Here is a 21,344-nt window from a genome sequence, read left to right on the forward strand (position 1 = left end):
CAAAAAAAAAAAAAAAAAAAAAAAAAAAAAAATAGAAAAAACTAGCCGGGCAAGGTGGCTGGCGCCTGTAGTCCCAGCTACTCGGGAGGCTGAGGCAGGAGAATGGCGTAAACCCAGGAGGCGGAGCTTGCAGTGAGCTGAGATCTGGCCACTGCACTCCAGCCGGGGCGACAGAGCCACACTCTGTCTCAAAAAAAAAAAAAAAGTTTAAATTAGCCAGGCACAGTCGTGCACGCTGGAGCCGAGGAGGTCAAGGCTGCAGTGAGCTATGATCATGTCACTGCATCCCAGTCTGGGCAACAGAGCAGGTCCCTGTCTCTAAATTTAAAAAGAAAACAAACCTGAACCCAGTCTGGGCAACACAGTGAGACCCTCTCTCTGCAAAAAAATAAAATTTTTAAAAAATCAGCCAGGTGTGGTGGCATGTACCTGTAGTCTCAGCTACTTGAAAGGCTGAAGTGGGAGGATCGCTTGAGCCCAGGATGTCAAGGCTGCTGCAAGCCATGTTCGAACCACTGCACACTAGCCTGGACAACAGAGCGAGGCCTTGTCTTTAAAAAAAAAAAAAAAAAACAAAAACAGGCCAGGTGTGGTGGCTCACACTTGTAATCCCAGCACTTTTGCAGGCTGAGGCGGGTGGATCATGTGAGGTCTGGAGTTCGAGACCAGCCTGCCCAACATGAAGAAACCCCATCTTTACTAAAATTACAAAAATTAGCCAGGCGTGGTGGTGGGTACCTATAATCCCAGCTACTTGGGAGGCTGAGGCAGGAGAATCACTTGAAGCCAGGAGGTGGAGATTGCAATGAGCTGAGACCGTGCCATTGAACTCCAGTCTGGGTGACAAGGCCCAAACTCTATCTTAAAAATATATATATAAATAAATAAATCACCACTCCGGCCTGGGCCACAAGAGCGAAACTCTGTCTTAAAAATATAAATAAACAACATGCTACATGCTGTCTGAAAAATAAATACTGTTCTTCAATAGTCTCTTCCCTCCTTTTTAAGAACAACCTCCAGTTCAGCTCAACAGAAAAGCATCAGGTTCTAAATTGCAGAGGTGGATAAACTGAGCCTTCCAAATCAGCTTGATCCCTTCCTTTTCCTTCCCTTTCTCTGAATCATTGCCATTTATTTTTCAAGCCCCTCCTCCATTGTCACATCTGAAGTGTCTTCCCTAAAATGCTCACTACTCTATACCAAGGGTTGGCAAACTACCTCCTGTGGGCAAATTCAGCCAACCACTTGTCTTAGATAAGTTTTATTGGAACACAGCTATGCCCACTTGTTTACATGTTGTCTAGGGCTGCTTTGCTACAAAGGCAAGGTCAAGTAGATGTGACCAAGACCATATGGCCAACACAGCCTAAAAGATTTACTATCTGGCCCTTTATAGAAAAAGTTTGTTCTTCCCTGCTCTATGCTCTCATGTACCTTGCACATATGACCACTAGTGCAGAGCGGGTCTCACCATATTGTTATCACTGAATTAGATGCTGCTGTCCCTCACCACTCCCAACAAATGTGAGACTCTGGAGGGCAAGAGCAGTGTCTTAATCATCCTGGCATTTCCCAGCACCTTGAAGGGAAAGAATGCAAGAGGGAAGGCAGAAAAAAGGAGAAGAAACAATGACTATCAAAGATTCAGAGGACCGATCATAAAACAGTTCCCAGAGGTTAAGGGACTAATGAGAGGTCACACATTCATTAACAGCACAGTTGGAAAAACATAGCTGTTCTTCAAACTCCCTATATCTTACTCCACCATACTTTTAGCATAATGTGTAGACCCTTTAATTTCCAGCTCAAGTAGAATTTGCTTCAGTCTCCAGGGTAGTTTCTGATATTTACCTGAGCTAGTCTTAAAATTCCATTGCCAGAATTTGACTCTATCACTTGTTTGGTTCCCCTACCCCACCCCAAGCCTGTTCTCTGCCAGAAAAAGTTTTCGTTAGAATACCCTTCCCTTAATACTGGAGCAAATACGACCACTGACCCACCCTAATGTCCTTATTTTGAACTGTCTCCACGTCAAGGATAGGGTGCAGAGGTGGCTACAACAACACACCTATGGCACAACTCTGCCAGACTCACCTGGGCTCAGCAATTTATCTTTTCAGGAGGACAACAATTCTCCTACTCCCCACTTCCATGTCCTATGAGGCCAAGAAGGTCCCCTTGGGAACTAAACTCTTGGCTTAACAAGAGCCCCACTGTGTCAGCAGACTGTCATGCACTATAACCTGAACCAAGTCACGAGTTCTACCCTGCAGCACTGTACCCCCATCATGATTCTGTGAGGTTGACCCCAAAGATTGAATGCCACTGAATCTGACTTCAAAAAGCCAGTGGGTTTTGTTGTTCTTGTTTTTAGACAGGGTCTCACTCTGTCACCCAGGCTGGAGTGCAGTGACATGATTGCAGCTCACTGAAGTCTTGACCTCCCCAGGTTCAAGTGATCCTCCCACCTCAGTCTCCAAAGTAGCTGGGACCACAGGCATACCATTACGCCTGGCTAATTTTGTATTTTTTGTACAGACAGGGTCTATGTTGCCCAAGCTGGTTTTGACCTCCTGGCCTCAAGCAATCTACCCACCTCAGCCTCCCATAGCGCTGGGACTACAGGTATGAGTCACCACACCCAGCAAGTCAGTGATGTTTTAAATGGCAATAAATTGTTCCACCTTTCTGAGGCTCTTCCTCTCCATCTCCCACCTGTATCTTCATGACACTTCTATGATGAAACAGCTGCCTGCTCAAAGCCAGGTGCAAGTTTTACCCGTGGACTCATCAGGGACTGTGGCCTTGGCAACATTTTCTTTTTCTTTTTCCTTCTTTAATTTTCAGACAGAGTCTCACTGTCGCCCAGGCTGGAGTGCAGTGGTGCAATCTCAGCTCACTGCAACCTCTGCCTCCGGGTTCAAGTGATTCTCCTGCCTCAGCCTCCTGAGTAGCTGGGACTATAGGCGTGTGACACTATGCCTGGCTAATTTTTCTATTTTTAGTAGAGTATTTTTCTATTTTTAGTATTTTCACCATATTGGCCAGACTGGTCTCGAACTCCTGACCTTGTGATGTGCCCGCCTCGGCACATCACAAGGTCAGGGATTACACCTGTAATCCCAAAGTGCTGGGATTACAGGTGTGAGCCACTGCACTCAGCCGGAAACATTTTCTAACCCAGTTAATCATGAGGTTATAGCCTCTAGAAGCCAGAAAAACTATTTGTAGCAAAAATTTGCTTGCCTCAGACAAGTGGTTCTTCCTTCCCACATTCACATACCTTCTACTTCCTACTAAAATACACCTAGCTAAACATAGGCTGGCCAGGCCATCTCTGACTTTACTGGACATGTTCACACCTCAACACATTAGGGTCAAGATGTTACCAAGGGCCAGGCGCAGTGGCTCATACCTGTAATACAAGCACTTTCGGAAGCTGAGGAGGGTGGATCATCTGAGCTCAGGAGTTCAAGACCAGCCTAGGCAACATGGTGAAGCCCCGTCTCTACCAAAAATACCAAAAAAAAAAAAAAAAAATTAGCCAGGCATGGAGTCCCAGCTACTCAGGAGGCTGAGGCAGAATTACTTTAGCACAGGAGGTGGAGGTTGCAGTGGGCAGAGATCATACCACTGCACTCTAGCCTGGGTGACAGAGTAAGACCCTGTCTCAAAAATATATATAAATAGATAGATATAACCAAGAGCCCTGCTAATAGGCTATGTCTGCAAACATAGGCCACAATGCAATAATTATCACATCAACCCCAGGAATTTACTGATACTTGGGTTTAACCCTCAAATCACCAGAAAGCCACAGGGTTATACTGAATTTTAGCTGTGAAACTGGTAGAATTCAAAATAAAAACAAATTCTTCCCTCAATGTGACATGATACCTAAAGGTACCCTGGGTAGGGTGTGGTGGCTCATGCCTGTAATCCCAGCACTTTGGGAGGCTGAGGTGGGCAGATCACCTGAGGTCAGGAGTTTGAGATCAGCCTGACCAACACGGAGAAACCCCGTCTCTACTAAAAAAAAAAAAAAAAAAAAAAAAAAAACTAGCTGGGTGTGGTGGCGCATGCCTATAATCCCAGCTACTCAGGAGGCTGAGGCAGCAGAATCACTTGAAACCGGGAGGCGGAGGTTCCCCAGTCTGGGGAACAATAGTAAAAAAACTCCGTCTTAAAAAAAAAAAAAAAAAGTGAACTCTGGCTGGGCGCAGTAGCTTACTCCCATAATCCCACCACTTTGGGAGGCTGAGGTGGGAGGAACACTTGAGGCCAGGAGTTTGAGACCAGCATGGGCAACAGAGCGAGACCATGTCTCTAGTCCTCCCAGACAAAAAAAATTTTTTTTTTTAATTAGCTGGATGCAGTGGCACACACCTGTAGTCCCGGTTACTCAAGAGGGTAAGGAGAAGGACTGCTTGAGATTGGGAGGTTGAGGCTGCAGTGAACTATGATCACGTCACTGCACTCCAGCCTGAGCAACAGAGCAAGACTCTGTCTCAAAAAAAATAATAAAAAAAAGTGAACCTTGTGACTTTTCCACAGCTTTACCAGGCCCCTCTATTCCCAGATCTATCTCCAGATAACCATTTTAATTCAATGGCAGCAAACTAATTTATTACTGGGAGCCAAGGATAAGTCCTTTGAATCTCTTCTTCCTGGTTCCATCTGATCACTTTCTATTTGTTAATAATGAATCAATGGATAATAAATGGATAAAAGAAGCTAACAGGCCGGGCGTGGTGGCTCAAGCCTGTAATCCCAGCACTTTGGGAGGCCGAGACGGGCGGATCACGAGGTCAGGAGATCGAGACCATCCTGGCTAACACGGTGAAACCCCATCTCTACTAAAAATTACAAAAAACTAGCCGGGCGAGGTGGCGGGTGCCTGTAGTCCCAGCTACTCGGGAGGCTGAGGCAGGAGAATGGCATGAACCCGGGAGGCGGAGCTTGCAGTGAGCTGAGATCCGGCCACTGCACTCCAGCCTGGGTGACAGAGCAAGACTCCGTCTCAAAAAAAAAAGAAGCTAACAGATCAGTCGTTGGTTTGGTAAGGGAGGTGACTGCCCAAACTCTGTATTACCTGTGTATTTCTATTTTCCATGCTTTGTCTCTTTTCCTACTGACCATCCCTTTCCTCTAACAACTACTCTAGAAAAGTATTCTCCAACTCATCAAAGTAATAAGACTTAACATATCACTGGGCACGGTGGCTCACGCCTGTAATCCCACACTTTGGGAGGCCTAGGCAGGTGGATAACCTGAGGTCAGGAATTTGAGACCAGCCTGACCAACATGGAGAAACCCTGTCTCTACTAAAAATACAAAATTAGCCAGGCGTGGTGACGCATGCCTGTAATCCCAGCTACTTGAGTGGCTGGGGCAGGAATCACTTGAATCCGGGAGGCAGAGGTTACGGTGAGCCAAGATCATGCCACTGCATTCCAGCCTGGGCAACAAGAGCGAAACTCCATCTCAAAAAAAAAAAAGACTTTATCATTTGATACATTGCATGTATTCATCTAAACAAATGAATACATCCATTGGGCTTGGCTGTGTCAACAAGTCCCTTCCTAAGTGACTCAGTGGTGGAAAGCACAGACACTTCAGTTCTGTGACTACTCAACCTAACCTCCAGGACTCAGGCAAGTGTTCAACTAACTATGCCACTTGATAACGCCGCCTTAGAAATAAATGTTAATTCTGGTGTCACCAAAGGTCTCTTAAAACATCTTTTAATGATATTACATATTAACGGTATCCAGTATAATTCTGATTTTCCCCAGTCTTTGGCTGGCAAGTTCCAATCTCTGAATGTCAGATGCAAAGCTAGGGAATACTGACAAAATATACCAGATCCTCAAACAATGTCATTCCATTCAACATCATTTTCTTTGTTTCTTTTTTTTTTTTTGAGATGGAGTCTCGCTGTCTCCCAGGCTGGAGTGCAGTGGCGCAATATTGGCTCACTGCAAGTTCCGCCTCCCGACTTTTACACCATTCTCCCGCCTCAGCCTCCCGAGTAGCTGGGACTACAGGCCATACGTACCACCCATGCACAGCTATTTTTTTTTTTTTTTTTGGTATTTTTAGTAGAGATGGGGTTTTACCATGTTAGGCAGGATGGCCTCAATCTCCCAACCTCGTGATCTGCGGTCTCAGCCTCCCAAAGTGCTGGGATTACAGGCATGAGTCACTGTGCCTGGCCATTCAACATAATTTTCTTACAACATTGATGAGGGAAGAAAAAATGTTGGGGGGGCCGGGCGCAGTGGCTCATGCCTGTAATCCCAGCACTTTGGGAGACAGAGGTGCGTGGATCACTTGAGGTCAGGAGTTCGAAGACAGCCTGGCCAACATGGTGAAACCCCGTTTCTACAAAAAATACAAAAAATTGGCTGGGCGCGGTGGCTCACGCCTGTAATTTTAGCACTTTGGGAGGCCAAGGTAGGCAGATCACGAGGTCAGGAGTTTGAGACCAGCCTGGCCAATATGGTAAAAGCCCGTCTCTACTGAAAATACAAAAATTAGCCAGGCATGGTGGCGTGCACCTGTGGTCCCAGCTACTCAGGAGGCTGAGGCAGAAGAACTGCTTGAACTCAGGAGGTGGAGGTTGCAGTAAGCTGAGATTTCACCACTGCACTCCAGCCTTGGTGACAAAGGAAAACTCTGTCTCCAAAAACAGAAAAAAAAAAAAAAAACGAAAAAAAAAAACAGCCTGGTGCAGTGGTTCACACCTGTGATACTAGCACTTTGGGAGGCTGAGATGCGCGAATCACCTGAGGTCGGGAGTTCAAGACCAGTCTGACCAACATGGAGAAACCCTGTTGTTACTAAAAATACAAAATTAGCCAGGTGTGGTGGTGCATGCCTGTAATCCCAGGTACTTCGGAGGCTGAGGCAGGAGAATCGCTTGAACCCGGGAGGTGGAGGTTGCAGTGAGCCGAGATCACGCCGTTGTACTCCAGCCTGGGCAGCAAGAGTGAAACTCTGTCTCAAAAAAATAAAAAAATAAGCCAGACGTGGTGGGGCACACCTGTACTCCCAGCTACTCGGGAGGCTGAGACAAGAGAACTGCTTAAGCACAGGAGGCGGAGGTTGCAGTGAGCTGAGATCGCCCCATGGTACTCCAGCCTGGGCAACACAGTGAGACTCTTTTTTATTTTTATTTTTTGAGACGGAGTCTCGCTCTGTCGCCAGGCTGGAGTGCAGTGGCACTATCTTGGCTCACTGCAATCTCCACCTCCCGGATTCAAGCAATTCTCCTCCCTCAGCCTCCTGAGTGGCTGGGACTACAGGTGCATGCTGCCATGCCCAGCTAATTTTTTTTTTTTTTTTTTGGTATTTTAGTAGAGACAGGGTTTCCCCATGTTGCCCAGGCTGGTGTCGAACTCCTGAGCTCAGGCAATTCGCCCGCCTTGGTCTCCCAAAGTTCTAGGAATACAGGCGCGAGCCACCATGCCCGGCTAATAAGACTCTGTCTTTTTTTTTCTGAGACGGACTCTCGCTCTGTCGCCCAGGCTGGATTGCAGTGGCGCAAACTTGGCTCACTACAAGCTCCACCTCCCAAGTTCACGCCATTCTCCTGCCTCAGCCTCCCAAGTAGCTTCGACTACAGGCGCCTGCCACCACACCCGGCTAATTTTTTGTATTTTTAGTAGAGACAGGGTTTCACCATGTTAGCCAGGATGGTCTCAATCTCCCGACCTCGTGATCCGCCCGCCTTGGCCTCCCAAAGTGTTGGGATTACAGGCGTGAACCAACCACATCCGGCCGAGACTCCGTCTTAAAAAAAATAATAATAATGTGTCGGGCGCAGTGGCTCACACCTGTAATCCCAGCACTTTGGGAGGCCAAGGCAGGTGGATCACAAGGTCAGGAGTTCAAGACCACCCTGGTCAAGATGGTGAAACCCCGTCTCTACTAAAAATACAAAAATTAGCCAGGTGTGGTGGCAGGTGCCTGGAATCCCAGCTACACTGGAGGCTAAGGCAGAGAAATGCTTGAACCCGGGAGGAAAAGGTTGCAGTAAGCCGAGATAGTGCTACTGTACTGCAGCCTGGGAGACAGAGCAAAACTCTGTCTCAAAAAAAATAAATAAAAATAATAATAATAATAATAATACATAAAGTCGAAGTTTCCAAGAACCTATCAATGACGTTAAGTGAGAGCCTAATGTAATGGCATAAATATTCTATGGGCCCTTTGTCACACTGTCCTCCTTCCCCTGCCTTATCTCATCCCATAATTCAATGAGCATTAGTTAGCTACAATAAAAAAACCTGGGAGACATTAACTAACATCTGGCAAGTCTAATGACTTTAAAGACTGATCTACTTGGTTCATTCCTAAGTCGTTTCTACTAGACTACCCCACCCCGACCACAGAATATAGATGTTTTTCTTTACTTAGAAACGTTACCTAGGGGCTGGGCCAGTGGCTCATACCTGTAATTTCAATACTTTGAGAAGTCAAGGAAGGAGGATTGCTTGAGCCCAGGAGTTAGAGACCATCCTGAGCCACATAGTAAGACTCCGTCTCTACAAAAAAAAAAAAAAAAATTAGGCCAGGCGCAGTGGCTCATGCCTGTAAACCCAGCACTTTGGGAGGCCGAGGCGGGCAGATCACAAGGTCAGGAGTTTGAGATCAGCCTGGTCAACAAGGTGAAACTCCATCTCTACTAAAGATACAAAAAATTAGCCAGGCATGGTGGTGCACACCTGTAATCCCAGCTACTTGGGAGACTGAGACAGGAGAATTGCTTGAACCTAGGAGGAAGAGGTTGCAGTGAGCTGAAATCACGGCACCATTGCACTCAGGCCTGGGCAACAGGGTGAGACTCCATCTTGAAAAAGAAAAAAAAATTAGCCAGGTGTGGTGGTGTGTGCCTGTAGTCCCAGTTACTTGGGAGGCGAGGTGGAAGGATCACTTGGGCGAGCCCTGGAGGTTGAGGCTGCAGTGAGCTATGATTGCATCATTGCGCTCCAGCCTGGGCACAGTGCGAGACTAGCTAAAAAAAAAACAAAACAGCTACCCAGGTGTGGTGATGGGAGCTTGTAGTCCCAGCTACTCAGGAAGCTGAGGTGGGCGGATCACTGAGCCTATGAGCCCAGGAGTTCGAAGACGCAGTGAGTTATGATCATGCCACTGCACTCTAGCCTGGTCAACAGAACGAGACTGTATCTCTAAAAAACAGAACACATACACACACACACACACACACACACACACACACACACACGAAACATAACTTAGCATTATACATTATTTAGGGTACTTCATGTTGCCAAATTATGAGTTCCTTGGGCCAAGCACAAAGTAACAGAAAAACAGGGGACTTGGCCAGGTGCAGGGCTCACGCCTGTAATCCTAACACTTTAGGAGGCCGAGGCAGGTGGATTATCTGAAGTCAGATAATCCTGAGGTCAGGAGTTCGAGGCCAGCCCGGTCAACATGGCAAAACCCAGTCTCTACTAAAAATACAAAAATTAACCAGGCATGGTGGCAGCGGGCGCTTTTAATCCCAGCTACTCAGGAGGCTGAGGCAGAAGAACCGCATGAACCCAGGGATCGGAGGTTGCAATGAGCCGAGATCACACCACTTCACTCCAGCCCGGGCAATAGACTGAGACCCTGTCTCAAAAAAAAAGAATTCCCCCTACTGCAACCCTACTGTCCTCTCCCAAGCTTCCTCTTACATGCTACTGCTTGAGATAGAAATAAGACTTTGGCCAGGCGCGGTGGCTCAAGCCTGTAATCCCAGCACTTTGGGAGGCCAAGACGGGCGGATCACGGGGTCAGGAGATCGAGACCATCCTGGCTAACACGGTGAAACCCCGTCTCTACTAAAAAATACAAAAAACTAGCCAGGCAAGGTGGCGGGCACCTGTAGTGCCAGCTGCTCGGGAGGCTGAGGCAGGAGAATGGCATAAACCCGGGAGGCGAAGCTTGCAGTGAGCCAAGATCCCGCCACTGCACTTCTGGGCGACAGAGCGAGACTCCGTTTCAAAAAAAAAAAAACAAGAAATAAGACTTCTTAGCCTGAAGTGAACTATCATTCGAAAGCAAAACAGGTCAATTTCCAAGAAGTTTCTAGTTTATACCTTTCCTAGTTGAGCTATTAAGTATTTCCTGTATAAGCCGTTCTCTTCCATTTCCTGCTAGGTCAGTGTCAACAAATAACTGGTTCATATGAACAGGTTTAATTAAGCAGATAACTTACTATGTCAGCAAGATGAGCCAATATGTGATGATACCTTTGACTAAAGTTAGAGTAGATAAGTAGTGCTTCTCCAGACTGCAAGCATCTGAAATTTCAACAGTTTTCTTCCAGACATCCCAGAGTACGTTAGTTCCCTTCCACATGCCTAAATGATCCTCCAGCTTAAGAAAACTCAAGTCCATGCTGTTAAAAATGAGACGAACTTTTCACGGCATTCATGTAACATATTAATAGCTGCCCAAAATAGCTGTTATCTTCAGCAATAGCCCAACAGGTTCTCTCTAATTCTAAGTCCGTCTCCAAAGAGGAATCGCAAAGCATCCTAAAAGGTTGGTTTCAAGGGAAAGCCAATATAGCTTACTCATAAACATCTCTGCAAACGGAAGAATGAATAAACGAAATCCAAAGATAACCCTCCAACCTAATTTTAGTTTTTAAGTTTCTGACTCCTCTTCCCAGCAAACCTTTTTCAAGATTTGGCAAGCAGGCCACAGAGTAAGAAAAGTAAAGATTTCTGGTGTTCCCCAAGCTATTACTTCCTGCTGTTTTCCTCAAAGAGTGGGTAATCAGCTAGTTTACCACAATGCTAGTAAACAAGGAAAACTGACCGGCAGAAAGCAAAACCCTAAAGGCAAAGATAATCCAAACTAACCAAGAGCTATTTCTATCTGAGGTCAAATATAAGAAGAGAACTGCTTCTTAACAGCTCCTACTTAACAGTCCCACCCACACTACCCCACCCCCTCTAAATGGTGGCACTTGTTTGGTCACAAGAGCCAACTTTCTAACTTCAGAAAATCATCTCTCTTTCACATCTTTACTACTCACTAAAGATCTAGTGACAGACTTCTCATACCCTATAAACACCAAAAAATAACTCAGAGCCTACCTGGTTCTTCAATATACTAGGAATAAGGCTAGGTGCAGTGGCTCACACCTGTAATCCCAGCACTTTGGAAGGCTGAGGCGGCAGATCACCTGAGGTCGGGAGTTTGAGACCAGCTTGACCAACATGGAGAAACCCTGTCTCTACTAAAAATACAAAATTAGCTGGGTGTGGTTGTGCATGCCCGTAATCTCAGCTACTGGGGAGGCTGAGGCAGGAGAATCACTTGTACCCGGGAGGCGGAGGTTGCCGTGAGCCGAGATTGCGCCATCACACTCCAGCCTGGGCAACAAGAGCAAAACTCCATCTCAAAAAAAAACTAGGAATAAATTATTTCTCAAGTCTTTTAAAATTTCATGAGCTTACAGAAGACACCCAAAGAGCTCCTATACTCTGGCAGAACGTATATTACTAAGCCAAGGTTTCAAAAACCTATAGGCTTCAAAGAATGGGATATCCATATAAGGCAACACCCATATGAAACTCAACAGCCTTCCAAATCTGTCCCTGGCCATCACTAAAAAACGTGTGGCATTTCCCTGGAATCTGACAAGATAGGAGCTCAGATCTGAGGTAACGACATTCACTAGCCTCAGTTACTCTCTATTATTTTAGTTGCCTAAGTGTTTCCTTGCTTTGCTGTACTGTACAGAACACACTACATTCCCAAGAAAGGCAAAGCAGTACCCATTATTGCAAGATTCCTCTAGAAGGAAAAACTTCCACCACACTAATTTGAGAGACTTAATGAAAGGCACCTGCTACTAAAATCGGAAGCATAACTTATTCATTCAACAAATATTTACTAAATACTCTGTGCAAGCCTCTGAATATTCAATAGTAAATAAAAGAGGTATGGTTCCCATTTCTGCAGAATAAAGTTCAGTGAGACAGACACTAGACAAGCAAACAAATATGTAATTACAAAAAAAGCTATGAGTAGGGTAACCTAATCTATACCTGTTGTCCCAGTGTAAAATAAAAGCATTCCCCTTTACTCTCAAAAATGTCTCAGGTTGGACTACAAATGATATGGTCACCTTAACTGTGAAGGACAAGGTACTATGAGAGAGAATAACGCAGGCAAGTTACTTTAGCCTGGGTGATCAGAGAAGACTTCTTGGAAGACATGCCATTTAACTGAGTCCTGATGGGTGGTAAGGCTCCAGTCATTCTGGAAGGAAAAATGTTCCAAGTACACGGGACAGCACAGGTTATGACAGGGCTTGGGTCATTATTATTGATCAACATCAATTTTGACTAAATAAACGGAATTGTCAAAAAAGTGACTTAGAGCCAGGCATGGTGGCCCACACCTGTAAACCCAGCACTTTGGGAGGCCAAGGCAGGCAGATCACTTGAGGTTAGAAGTTCAAGACCAGCCTGGTCAGCATGGTGAAACCCCGTCTCTACTAATAATACAAAAATTGAGCTAGGAGCGGTGGCTCACACCTATAACCTTACCACTTTGGGAGGCCGAGGCAAGTAGATTGCCTGAGCTCAGGAGTTCAAGACCAGCCTGAGCAACACAGTGAAACCCCGTCTCTACTAAAATACAAAAAATTAGCCGGGTGTGGCAGTGTGCGCCTGTCTCCAAAAAAAAAAAAATTTGGCCAGGCGTGGTAGAGCACACCTGTAGTCCCAACTACTCCAGAGGCTGAGGCATGAGAATCACTTAACCCGGGAGGCAGAGATTACAATGAGCTGAGATCACGTCACTGCACTCCAGCCTGGGCGACAGAGAGAGAGACTCTGTCTCAAAAAAAAAGGCCGGGCGCAATGGCTCAAAAAAAAAAAAAAAGACTTGGGCAGGTGCGGTGGCGCATGCATGTAATCCCAGCTGCTCAGAAGGCTGAGGCAGGAGAGTCACTTGAGCCTAGGTGTGCACGTTTAACCAAAGCAAGACCCTGTCTCATACATACACACACAAAAGTGACTTGGGGCTTCCCAGAGATCAACTTGTATGTGCAAGATTAAAATATGCTAGGCATGTAATTGTTAGAACTCAAAATTCAAACATAAAGACAAAAAAGAACCTTTAAGACAGTGGCTTTCAAACTTTTATAAGTCATGAAACCCTCCAAGAATCTGAAAAACACTTCAGATCTTCATGCAGAAAATGCATATATTCACGTATGCACACATCCACATATACACAATTTGAAGACGTTCATAGGCAATGCCACCACCCAAACCCCAGCACCACCAGAAGTTCATAATGAACTACAAGATTTAAAAAGTCCTCTTTCATTAAGGCAGAAGCAAGCTAACTTATTTGGGAGTTAAGCTATTTCTTAAGATTTACTGACAACATCCAGGAATAAAGAGAAAAACTAAATGTATATATTTTTAAAAAGATATCACAACAATTTTAAGTCCCTTAAAAACAATGAAAAATAGACAACAACGTATCACCAAGACTCAATGAGACTAATTTTTCCCATCATTTTAGAAAGCTAGAGCTGCCCTTTAATTCTTACCTTACTAACATTGAGTGAAGCTAGGGGAGGAGGGGTTTCTGTTCGGTCATTAATTATTTCCACTTCTGAAACATACTGTAAGTTTATGAGCAAGATGTCTGCATGGTTGGGCTTTCCACTGGAAGAGGGACATTCTGGTGAGAAAAAAAAAGTTAAGGAAAAATAGGACAAGCAGAGGCATTGACACTTCCCAAAAGGGGCACAGAAAACACAATTCACACAAGGCTTGTAAAAGGCAGGCCAGGAGCATGAAGCCCTTTTAAGAATCACAGTTCTCCTCAGGAAATCTCTGCCTGTCACCTTCCTCCTGCCCAAATCCTTGGAAGCTTCCAAAGGAGTTCTGTCACCTTCTCTCTACTGGCTTTATGGGGAGGCATAACACAGATTTAATGCGTTTGTCTTAAACCTACGAGTCAGACAAAAGAGCTAGACCTTTCTGTTCTTCGTATAATACTCTGTATCTGCACAGTGTTCTTTTTACTCTTTCAGATGTGAGCTTTCCCATTTTGCAAAGGCGAAAACTACACACTGGAAAGGAAATTCACCCAAGGTGACCCAGCCAGTTAATCCATTCATTCATTCACACATTCATTCTCCAAACATTTAAGAGCCTACTGTATGTCAACTAAAAACTGAGTAATTTGGCCGGGCGCGGTGGCTCAAGCCTGTAATCCCAGCACTTTGGGAGGCCGAGGCGGGCGGATCACAAGGTCAGGAGATCGAGACCATCCTGGCAAACACGGTGAAACCCCGTCTCTACTAAAAAAAAAAAAACAAAAAACTAGCCGGGCGAGGTGGCGGGCGCCTGTAGTCCCAGCTACTCGGGAGGCTGAGGCAGGAGAATGGCGTAAACCCAGGAGGCGGAGCTTGCAGTGAGCCGAGATCGCGCCATTGCACTCCAGCCTGGGGGACAGAGCAAGACCCCGTCTCAAAAAAAAAAAATAAAATAAAAAATAAATAAAAATAAAAATTGAGTAATTCAGCCAGGCGCAATGGCTCACGCCTGTAATCCCAGCACTTTGGGAGGCTGAGGCAGGCGAATCACATGAGGTCCAGGAGTTCGAGACCAGCCTGGCCAACATGGCGAAACCCCGTCATTACTAAAAAAAAGTTAGCCGGGTGTGGTGGCACATGCCTGTAATCCCAGCTACTCTGGAGCCTGAGGCAGGAGAATCACTTGAACACAGGAGCCAGAGGTTGCAGTGAGCTGAGATCGTGCCACTGCACTCCAGCCTAGGTGACAGAGTGAGACTCCGTCCCCCCCCCCCAAAAAAAAGAGTATTTCCTAGTTTCAAGACCCTTCCAACCAAACCACTAAAGTAAAAGGTCTTATTTCTTCCAGGTGTAACCTCTCATTTTTTGAAAAAGCAACTATTGTTAGCATGGTGGCTCACGCCTGTAATACCAGTACTTTGGGAGGCCGAGGCGGGCGGATCACGAGGTCAGGACATCGAGACCATCCAGACTAACACAGTGAAACCCTGTCTCTACTAAAAATACAAAAAATTAGCTGGGCGTCGTGGCGGGTGCCTGTAGTCCCAGCTACTCAGGAGGCTGGGGCAGGAGAATGGCACAAACCTGGGAGGCAGAGTTTGCAGCGAGCCAAGATCGCACCACCCACCACTGCACCACTCCAGCCTGGGCAACAGAGCAAGACTCTGTCTCAAAAAAAAAAAAAAAGCAACTACTCTTACTATAATTAGTTTCAAAGGACATCTTCCTAAACTAGAAATCTACAAGCAGTGGTTAAATGAATTAAAATACTTGCCACTCAAAGGCAGCAGACTCAGTAGGAAACTTCATTTTGAAAGATGCCATGGCCGGGCACGGTGGCTCACGTCTGTAATCCCAGCAATCTGGGAGGTCAAGGCAGGCAGATCACCTGAGGTCAGCAGTCTGAGACCAGCCTGACTAACATGGAGAAACCCCGTCTCTACTAAAAAAAAAAATAAATACAAAATCAGCCGGGTGTGGTGATGCATGCCTGTAATCCCAGCTACTAGGGACGCTGAAGCAGGAGAATCGCTTGAACCTGGGAGGCGGAAGTTGCAGTGAGCCCAAATCAAGCCACTGCACTCCAGCCTGGGCAACAGGAGTGAAACTCCGTCTCAAAAAAAAAAAAAAAAAAAAAAAAAAAAAGCCGGGCGGTGTCTCAGGCCTGTAATTCCAGCACTTTGGGAGGCCGAGGCGGGCAGATCACGAGGTCAGGAGTTCGAGACCATCCTGCCCAACATGGTGATACTCCGTATCTGTTAAAAAAAAAAAGATACAAAAATTAGCTGGGCGTGGTGGCGCGTGCCTATAATCCCAGCTACTCCGGAGGCTGAGGCAGGAGAATCGCTTGAACCAGGGAGTCGGAGGCTGCAGTGAGCCAAGATCGCGTCACTGCACTCCAGCCTAGGAACAGAGCGAGACTCCATCTTAAAAAAAAAAAAAAGATACCATAAAAAATTACTCCTTCAAGATTCCAATAAACCCACCTGTAGCTCCCATAAAAGGGGAAGCTGTGGCACATTTATCCCAACAAGGAAGCGTTTCGTTTCCAAGACTGAGTTTCCTGGAGTAATTCAGAAGTCATTCCCACCCCAAAGAAGCAGGCCACCTTTTCCAATCAATTTAACATTGCTGCTTTCAAAAGGGAGGCTGCTACTACTACGTAAAAGGACTCCATGTGCTGGACTGATCAAGGCAGCATGAGAACTTCACTCTTTCACCTGTAACTCACACATCCCCAACCCACATAAGCCCCGGCAAGCCCTCTCTGGAACAGGTTTCCAATGCAAACATCCCCCAAACAGCGATTTCCAAATGACCGAGAAGCCTAAAAGTCAGAACAGCCCCCCCACCACCACACATACACACGCATCAGCGAAACAAGCCACTATCCCCAGTTCAGATACAAACTCTGCCCTGCACTTACTCTCCCCCAAAACAGGCAAGGACCAATTTGGTCACCATCCCACCGCCCTTCCTTGGACGAAATCCCATCAGTGCACATGCCCTCCTAAATTCTATACCTTTGCCCTACCAGCAGTTCCTTACCCTAAACACCCCTCCCCATAATATTTCACCCGCCCCTCCTTTCCATCCGGGCTCCAATCCACCAGCCCCCTCCCAACACCACCCCCTCTCCTAATCACTGTGTCCCCTCTCATAACGTTCTTCCCGAAAAGCCATCCCCGTGTCAAGCCCTCCTCCACCCACTGATCCTCGGTAAAGCCCCAGCTCCTGCAAGGGGAGACAGGATCCCCAAAGCTGACCGAAGGGCCCGCGGGAGGGGGAGGGGAACTCAGGGCCATGCGCATGCGCCCCGGGCGCCGCGGTAGCCGGTCGCCCCTAGGCCCGGAGAGAGCCCCAGCCGCCGCCGTCGTCCCCCACCCCCCGACCACCGCACCTACACGCCGGCCCGGACTCGGGCTTCACGCAGGGAAGGATACTTAAAGCCAGCATTTTGGATTGGTAGTCGAAGGCTACCACCTCGCCCTGCAGCCGCTGCTCCTGGCACGTCCGGCACGACACCTGGCTCCCAACGCTGAAGTACTCGCCCGGAGGAGCCGCCATCTTGGGAGTGCAGCCGCGGCCGGCGGCGGCGGCGGCAGCAGCGGGCGAAAGCCGGGCCCCTAGTGAGCGCCGCGACGCGACGCGACGCACGGAGCGGGCTTGCGTCACACGCCGGGGCGTGGTCTGACGCTGGGTGGATAGGGAGCCTAGGTGGACTAGGGAAGAAGAGGAAATAAAGGGGAATCTGAAAAATATTTGTGTAGCTGCGTCCGCTCGGTTAAATGCTTGTAGAGTCCATTTTAGAAGTTAAGGATAAATGACCTACGTGGAATGAAAGGGGGAAAAAGGAGAGAGCTGCAGTCTCCATTATATGCACACCTTCCACACAAGAGTTTAGTGAATGAATTTTATAAAATATATTAACCCCATTTTGCATATAAGGAATCAGAGCCTCAGAGGACTTAACAATACTTGGACAAGATGATTATAACGGCCGGGAGCGGTGGCTCACGCCTGTAATACCAGCACTTTGGGAGGCCGAGGCAGGTGGACCACCTGAGGTCGGGAGTTCGAGATCAGCCTGGCCAAGATGGTGAAACCCTGTCTCTACTAAAAATACAAAAATTAGCCGGGTATGGTGGCGCGTGGCTGTAATCCCAGCTACTAGGAGGACTGAGGCTGGAGGATCGCTCGAACGTGGGAGGCGGAGGTTGCACTGGGCCGAGATCGTGCCACTGCACTCCAGCCTGTGCAATAGAGCAAGACTCCGTCTCAAAAAAAAAAAAAAAAAAAAGATGATTGTAACTAGAGAGTGATAGTGGAAAGAACATTGGCTGTGGAGTGAGATAAGCCGGAACCAGAATCCCAGGTCAACCTATTACTAAATCACCTGACCTTGAGTAAGCAAATTACCTGATCCTGTTTCTTCATAGGCATTTGTACTGTCACTTCTTGAGCATCTAACAGCCCTTTGAGGTAGGTATCAATGTCCTCCTTTTACAGAAACTAAGTTTTAGACTAAACTTGTCCACGGTTCCACAATTAGCAAAAACAGTCTACCTATTTACAAGGACAGTGCTATTTACTGCTATACTGTGTTAGATAATAATACCTACCTCATAGTTAGGAGGTTTAAATGCGATAACGTGTATATGTGCATGGCATGTACTAGGTCTTTAATAAATGGTAGTTCCCCTTTAGTCATCCATTATTCTTACAAGTCAAGACACTTCCCCTTCTTCCTTTTTGCCCTGTCCCCCAGAAAGCCAGGCAAAAGGCAGGAATGAGGAGCAGCAGATAGTGACAAAGAGGAACTTGGAGGAGGGGTTTTGCACCCCTGCCCTTTAATGTCCATCTGATATACAAAACAGTCATTTTCTTAATCTTATGTAAAGGACTATGTGCATGTATTTTCAAGCCCTACCAATTGCTGTCGCTAATCCACCCACCGCCACTATAGAAATTTTGGATCCTCACTTCATGTATGAGAAACAGGTTGACCTTTCTGTAGTCCAGAGGGAGGCAAAGGACCAGTCCTGGCGCAGCTTAACCTGAACAAAGTTCAAAAGTACTTCCTTGCCCTCCAAGAAACATAAACTTCCTGGTGTTGGAGGTATTGATACAATCATTGTAATAGGAATAAAAATTCTGCTCCTTCATAGTGTGCTTTTTCAGAGAACTTTTTTTGTTTTATTGTGTTTTGTTTTTGAGACAGAACCTCGCTCTGTCACGCAGACTGGAGTGCAGTGACGCTGTCTCGGCTCGCTGCAACCCGCACCTCCCAGGTTCAAGCGATTCTCCTGCCTCAGCTTCCTGAGTAGCTGGGTTTACAGGCGCGAGCCACCATGCCTGGCTAATTTTTGTACTTTTAGTAGAGATGGGGTTTCACCATGTTGGCCGGGCTGGTCTCAAATTCCTGGGCTCAAGCAATCGTCCTGCTTCGGCCGGCCTCTCAAAGTGCTGGGATTACAGGCATAAGCCATTGTGGCCAGCCTCAGAATTTTCATGCCTCTCATCTTTGTCCTGTCCTCCATAACAAATCACACATAATCGCCATTCCAGTTTTCCACTTTTTATATGGAATCATGATTATAGGTTTTCATAAAAGACTTCTAGGAGCCATTAGGAAAGGCCTTCTTGGAGGAAGTGAAAAATACCTACTGAGACCTGAAGGATTAGCAAGGAAAAAGAGTGGCCATGTTCCAGGCAGAGGGAACTGCATGGGCCAGGACCCCTAGGATGAGAGAACTTAGTGTTTTCAAGGAATGTATAGCTCAGAAATATTACAAAGCAGAGTGTGGGAACAGGCTGGTGAAGGTTGAGGCTAGATCCAGAGCAAACTTTCAAAGACTCAGTAAACAATGTAGGCTTTCTCCTTGGGCAATTAAAAACTTCCTGGTGGTGTCTGGGCACGGTGGCTCACACCTCGAATCCCAGCACTTTGGGAGGCTGAGGCGGGCAGATCACGAGGACCATCCTGGCTAACATGGTGAAACCCAGTCTCTACTAAAAATACTAAAGATTAGCCAGGTGTGGTGGCGGGCGCCTGTAATCCCAGCTACTCAGGAGGCTGAGGCAAGAGAATGGCGTGAACCCGGGAGGCGGAGCTTGCAGTGGCCGAGATCCGTGCCACTGCACTCCAGCCTGGGGGACAGAGCGATACTCCGTCTCAAAAAAAAAAAAACAAAAAAAAACAACTTCCTGGTGTTGGAGGTATTGGTACAATCATTGTAACAGGAATAAAAATTCTGTTCACTACGAAGGCAATAAACTAAGATTTATATCCAGCTTCCCTCCCTTACCCTTTTTTTTTTTTTTTGACAGGGAGTTTTGCTCTTGTTGCCCAGGCTAGAATGCAATGGCACAATCTCAGCTCGCCACAACCTCCACCTCCGGGCTCAAGCGATTCACTTCCCTCAGCCTCCTGAGTAGCCGGGATTACAGGCATGTGCTACCACACCCAGCTAATTTCGTGTTTTTAGTGGCGACAGGGTTTCTCCATGTTGGTCAGGCTGGTCTCCAACTCCCCACCTCAGGTGATCCACCCGCCCTGCCTGGCCTCCCAAAGTGCTGGGATTACAGGTGTGAGCCACCTCACCCAGCATCTTTTTTTTTTTTTTTTTGAGACGGAGTCTTCCTCTGTCGCCCAGGGTGGAGTGCAGTAGTGCGGGCTCGGGTCACTGCAACCTCCGCCTCCCTGGTTCAAGCGATTCTCATGCCTCAGCCTCCCGAGTAGCTGGGACTACAGGCACCTGCCATCACGCCCGGCTAATTTTTTGTTTTGTTTCTTGAGACGGAGTCTTGCTCTGTTGCTGAAGCTGATGTGCAATGGCTCAATCTCGGCTCACTGCAACCTCTGCCTCCCGGGTTCAAGCGATTCTCCTGCCTCAGCCTCCCGAGTAGCTGGGATTACAGGCACTCGCCACCATGCCCAGCTAATTTTTTGTATCTTTAGTAGAGACGAGGTTTCACCATGTTGACCAGGCTGGTCTGGAATTCCTGAACCTGTAATCCGCCTGCCTTGGCCTCCCAAAGTGGTGGGATTATAGGCGTGAGCCACTGTGCCCGGCTTAATTTTTGTATTTCTAGTAGACGCGGGGTTTCACCATGTTGACCCACCTGGTCTGGAACGCCTGACCTCAAGTGATCTGCCTGCCTCCGCCTCCCAAAGTGTTGGGATTACGGGTGCGAGCCACCGCACCTGGCCCCCTACACTTTTCTAATTAGTGAAATTAATCTCTTTCGGAGAAGAACACAGATTTACATTATCATTTTAATCTACCTATTAGAAAACTTTTAAAGAACTGGGCGCTGTGGCTCACGCCTGTAATCCCAACACTTTGGGAGGCTGAGGTGGTTGGATCACCTAAGGTTAGGAGTTTGAGGCCAGCCTGGCCAACATGGTGAAACCCCATCTTTACTAAAAATACAAAAATTAGCCAGACGTGGTGGCGCATGCCTGTAATCCCAGCTACTGTAGGGCAGAGGCAGGAGAATTGCTTGAATTCGGGAGGCGGAGGTTGCAGTGAGCCGAGATTTTGCCAATGCACTGCAGCCTGGGCAGCAAAGTGAGACTCCGTCTCAAAAAAAAAAAAAAAAAAATTAGCCGGGCGTGGTAGCGCAGGCCTGTAATCCAGCATAGAAGACAAGAACGAAGATCCCTCTCAAAAAGAAAAAAAAAAAAACTTTCCTTTTTTTTTGTTTTTTTTTTTGAGATGGAGTCTCGCCCTGTCCCTGTCGCCCA

The 21,344-nt window shown here is 47.0% G+C and overlaps 1 protein-coding gene across 1 annotated transcript in view; it reads right to left on the reverse strand.

Moving 5' to 3' along the window:
* Nucleotides 1–18,190, reverse strand: part of LSM12 (LSM12 homolog) — a 37,519-nt gene extending 19,329 nt beyond the window's left edge. The window contains exons 1-3 of the mRNA XM_025361937.1: nucleotides 18,014–18,190; nucleotides 17,038–17,307; nucleotides 13,601–13,734 (exon numbers count right to left, since the gene is read on the reverse strand). Coding sequence (XP_025217722.1) covers nucleotides 13,601–13,734; nucleotides 17,038–17,161 — 258 coding nt within the window. The 5' untranslated portion in view covers nucleotides 17,162–17,307; nucleotides 18,014–18,190. The remainder of the gene's footprint in view (nucleotides 1–13,600; nucleotides 13,735–17,037; nucleotides 17,308–18,013) is intronic.
* Between the last annotated feature and the right edge of the window lie 3,154 nt (nucleotides 18,191–21,344).

The sequence above is a fragment of the Theropithecus gelada genome, chromosome 16 (assembly GCF_003255815.1).
Source record: "Theropithecus gelada isolate Dixy chromosome 16, Tgel_1.0, whole genome shotgun sequence".
NCBI lineage: Eukaryota > Metazoa > Chordata > Mammalia > Primates > Cercopithecidae > Theropithecus > Theropithecus gelada.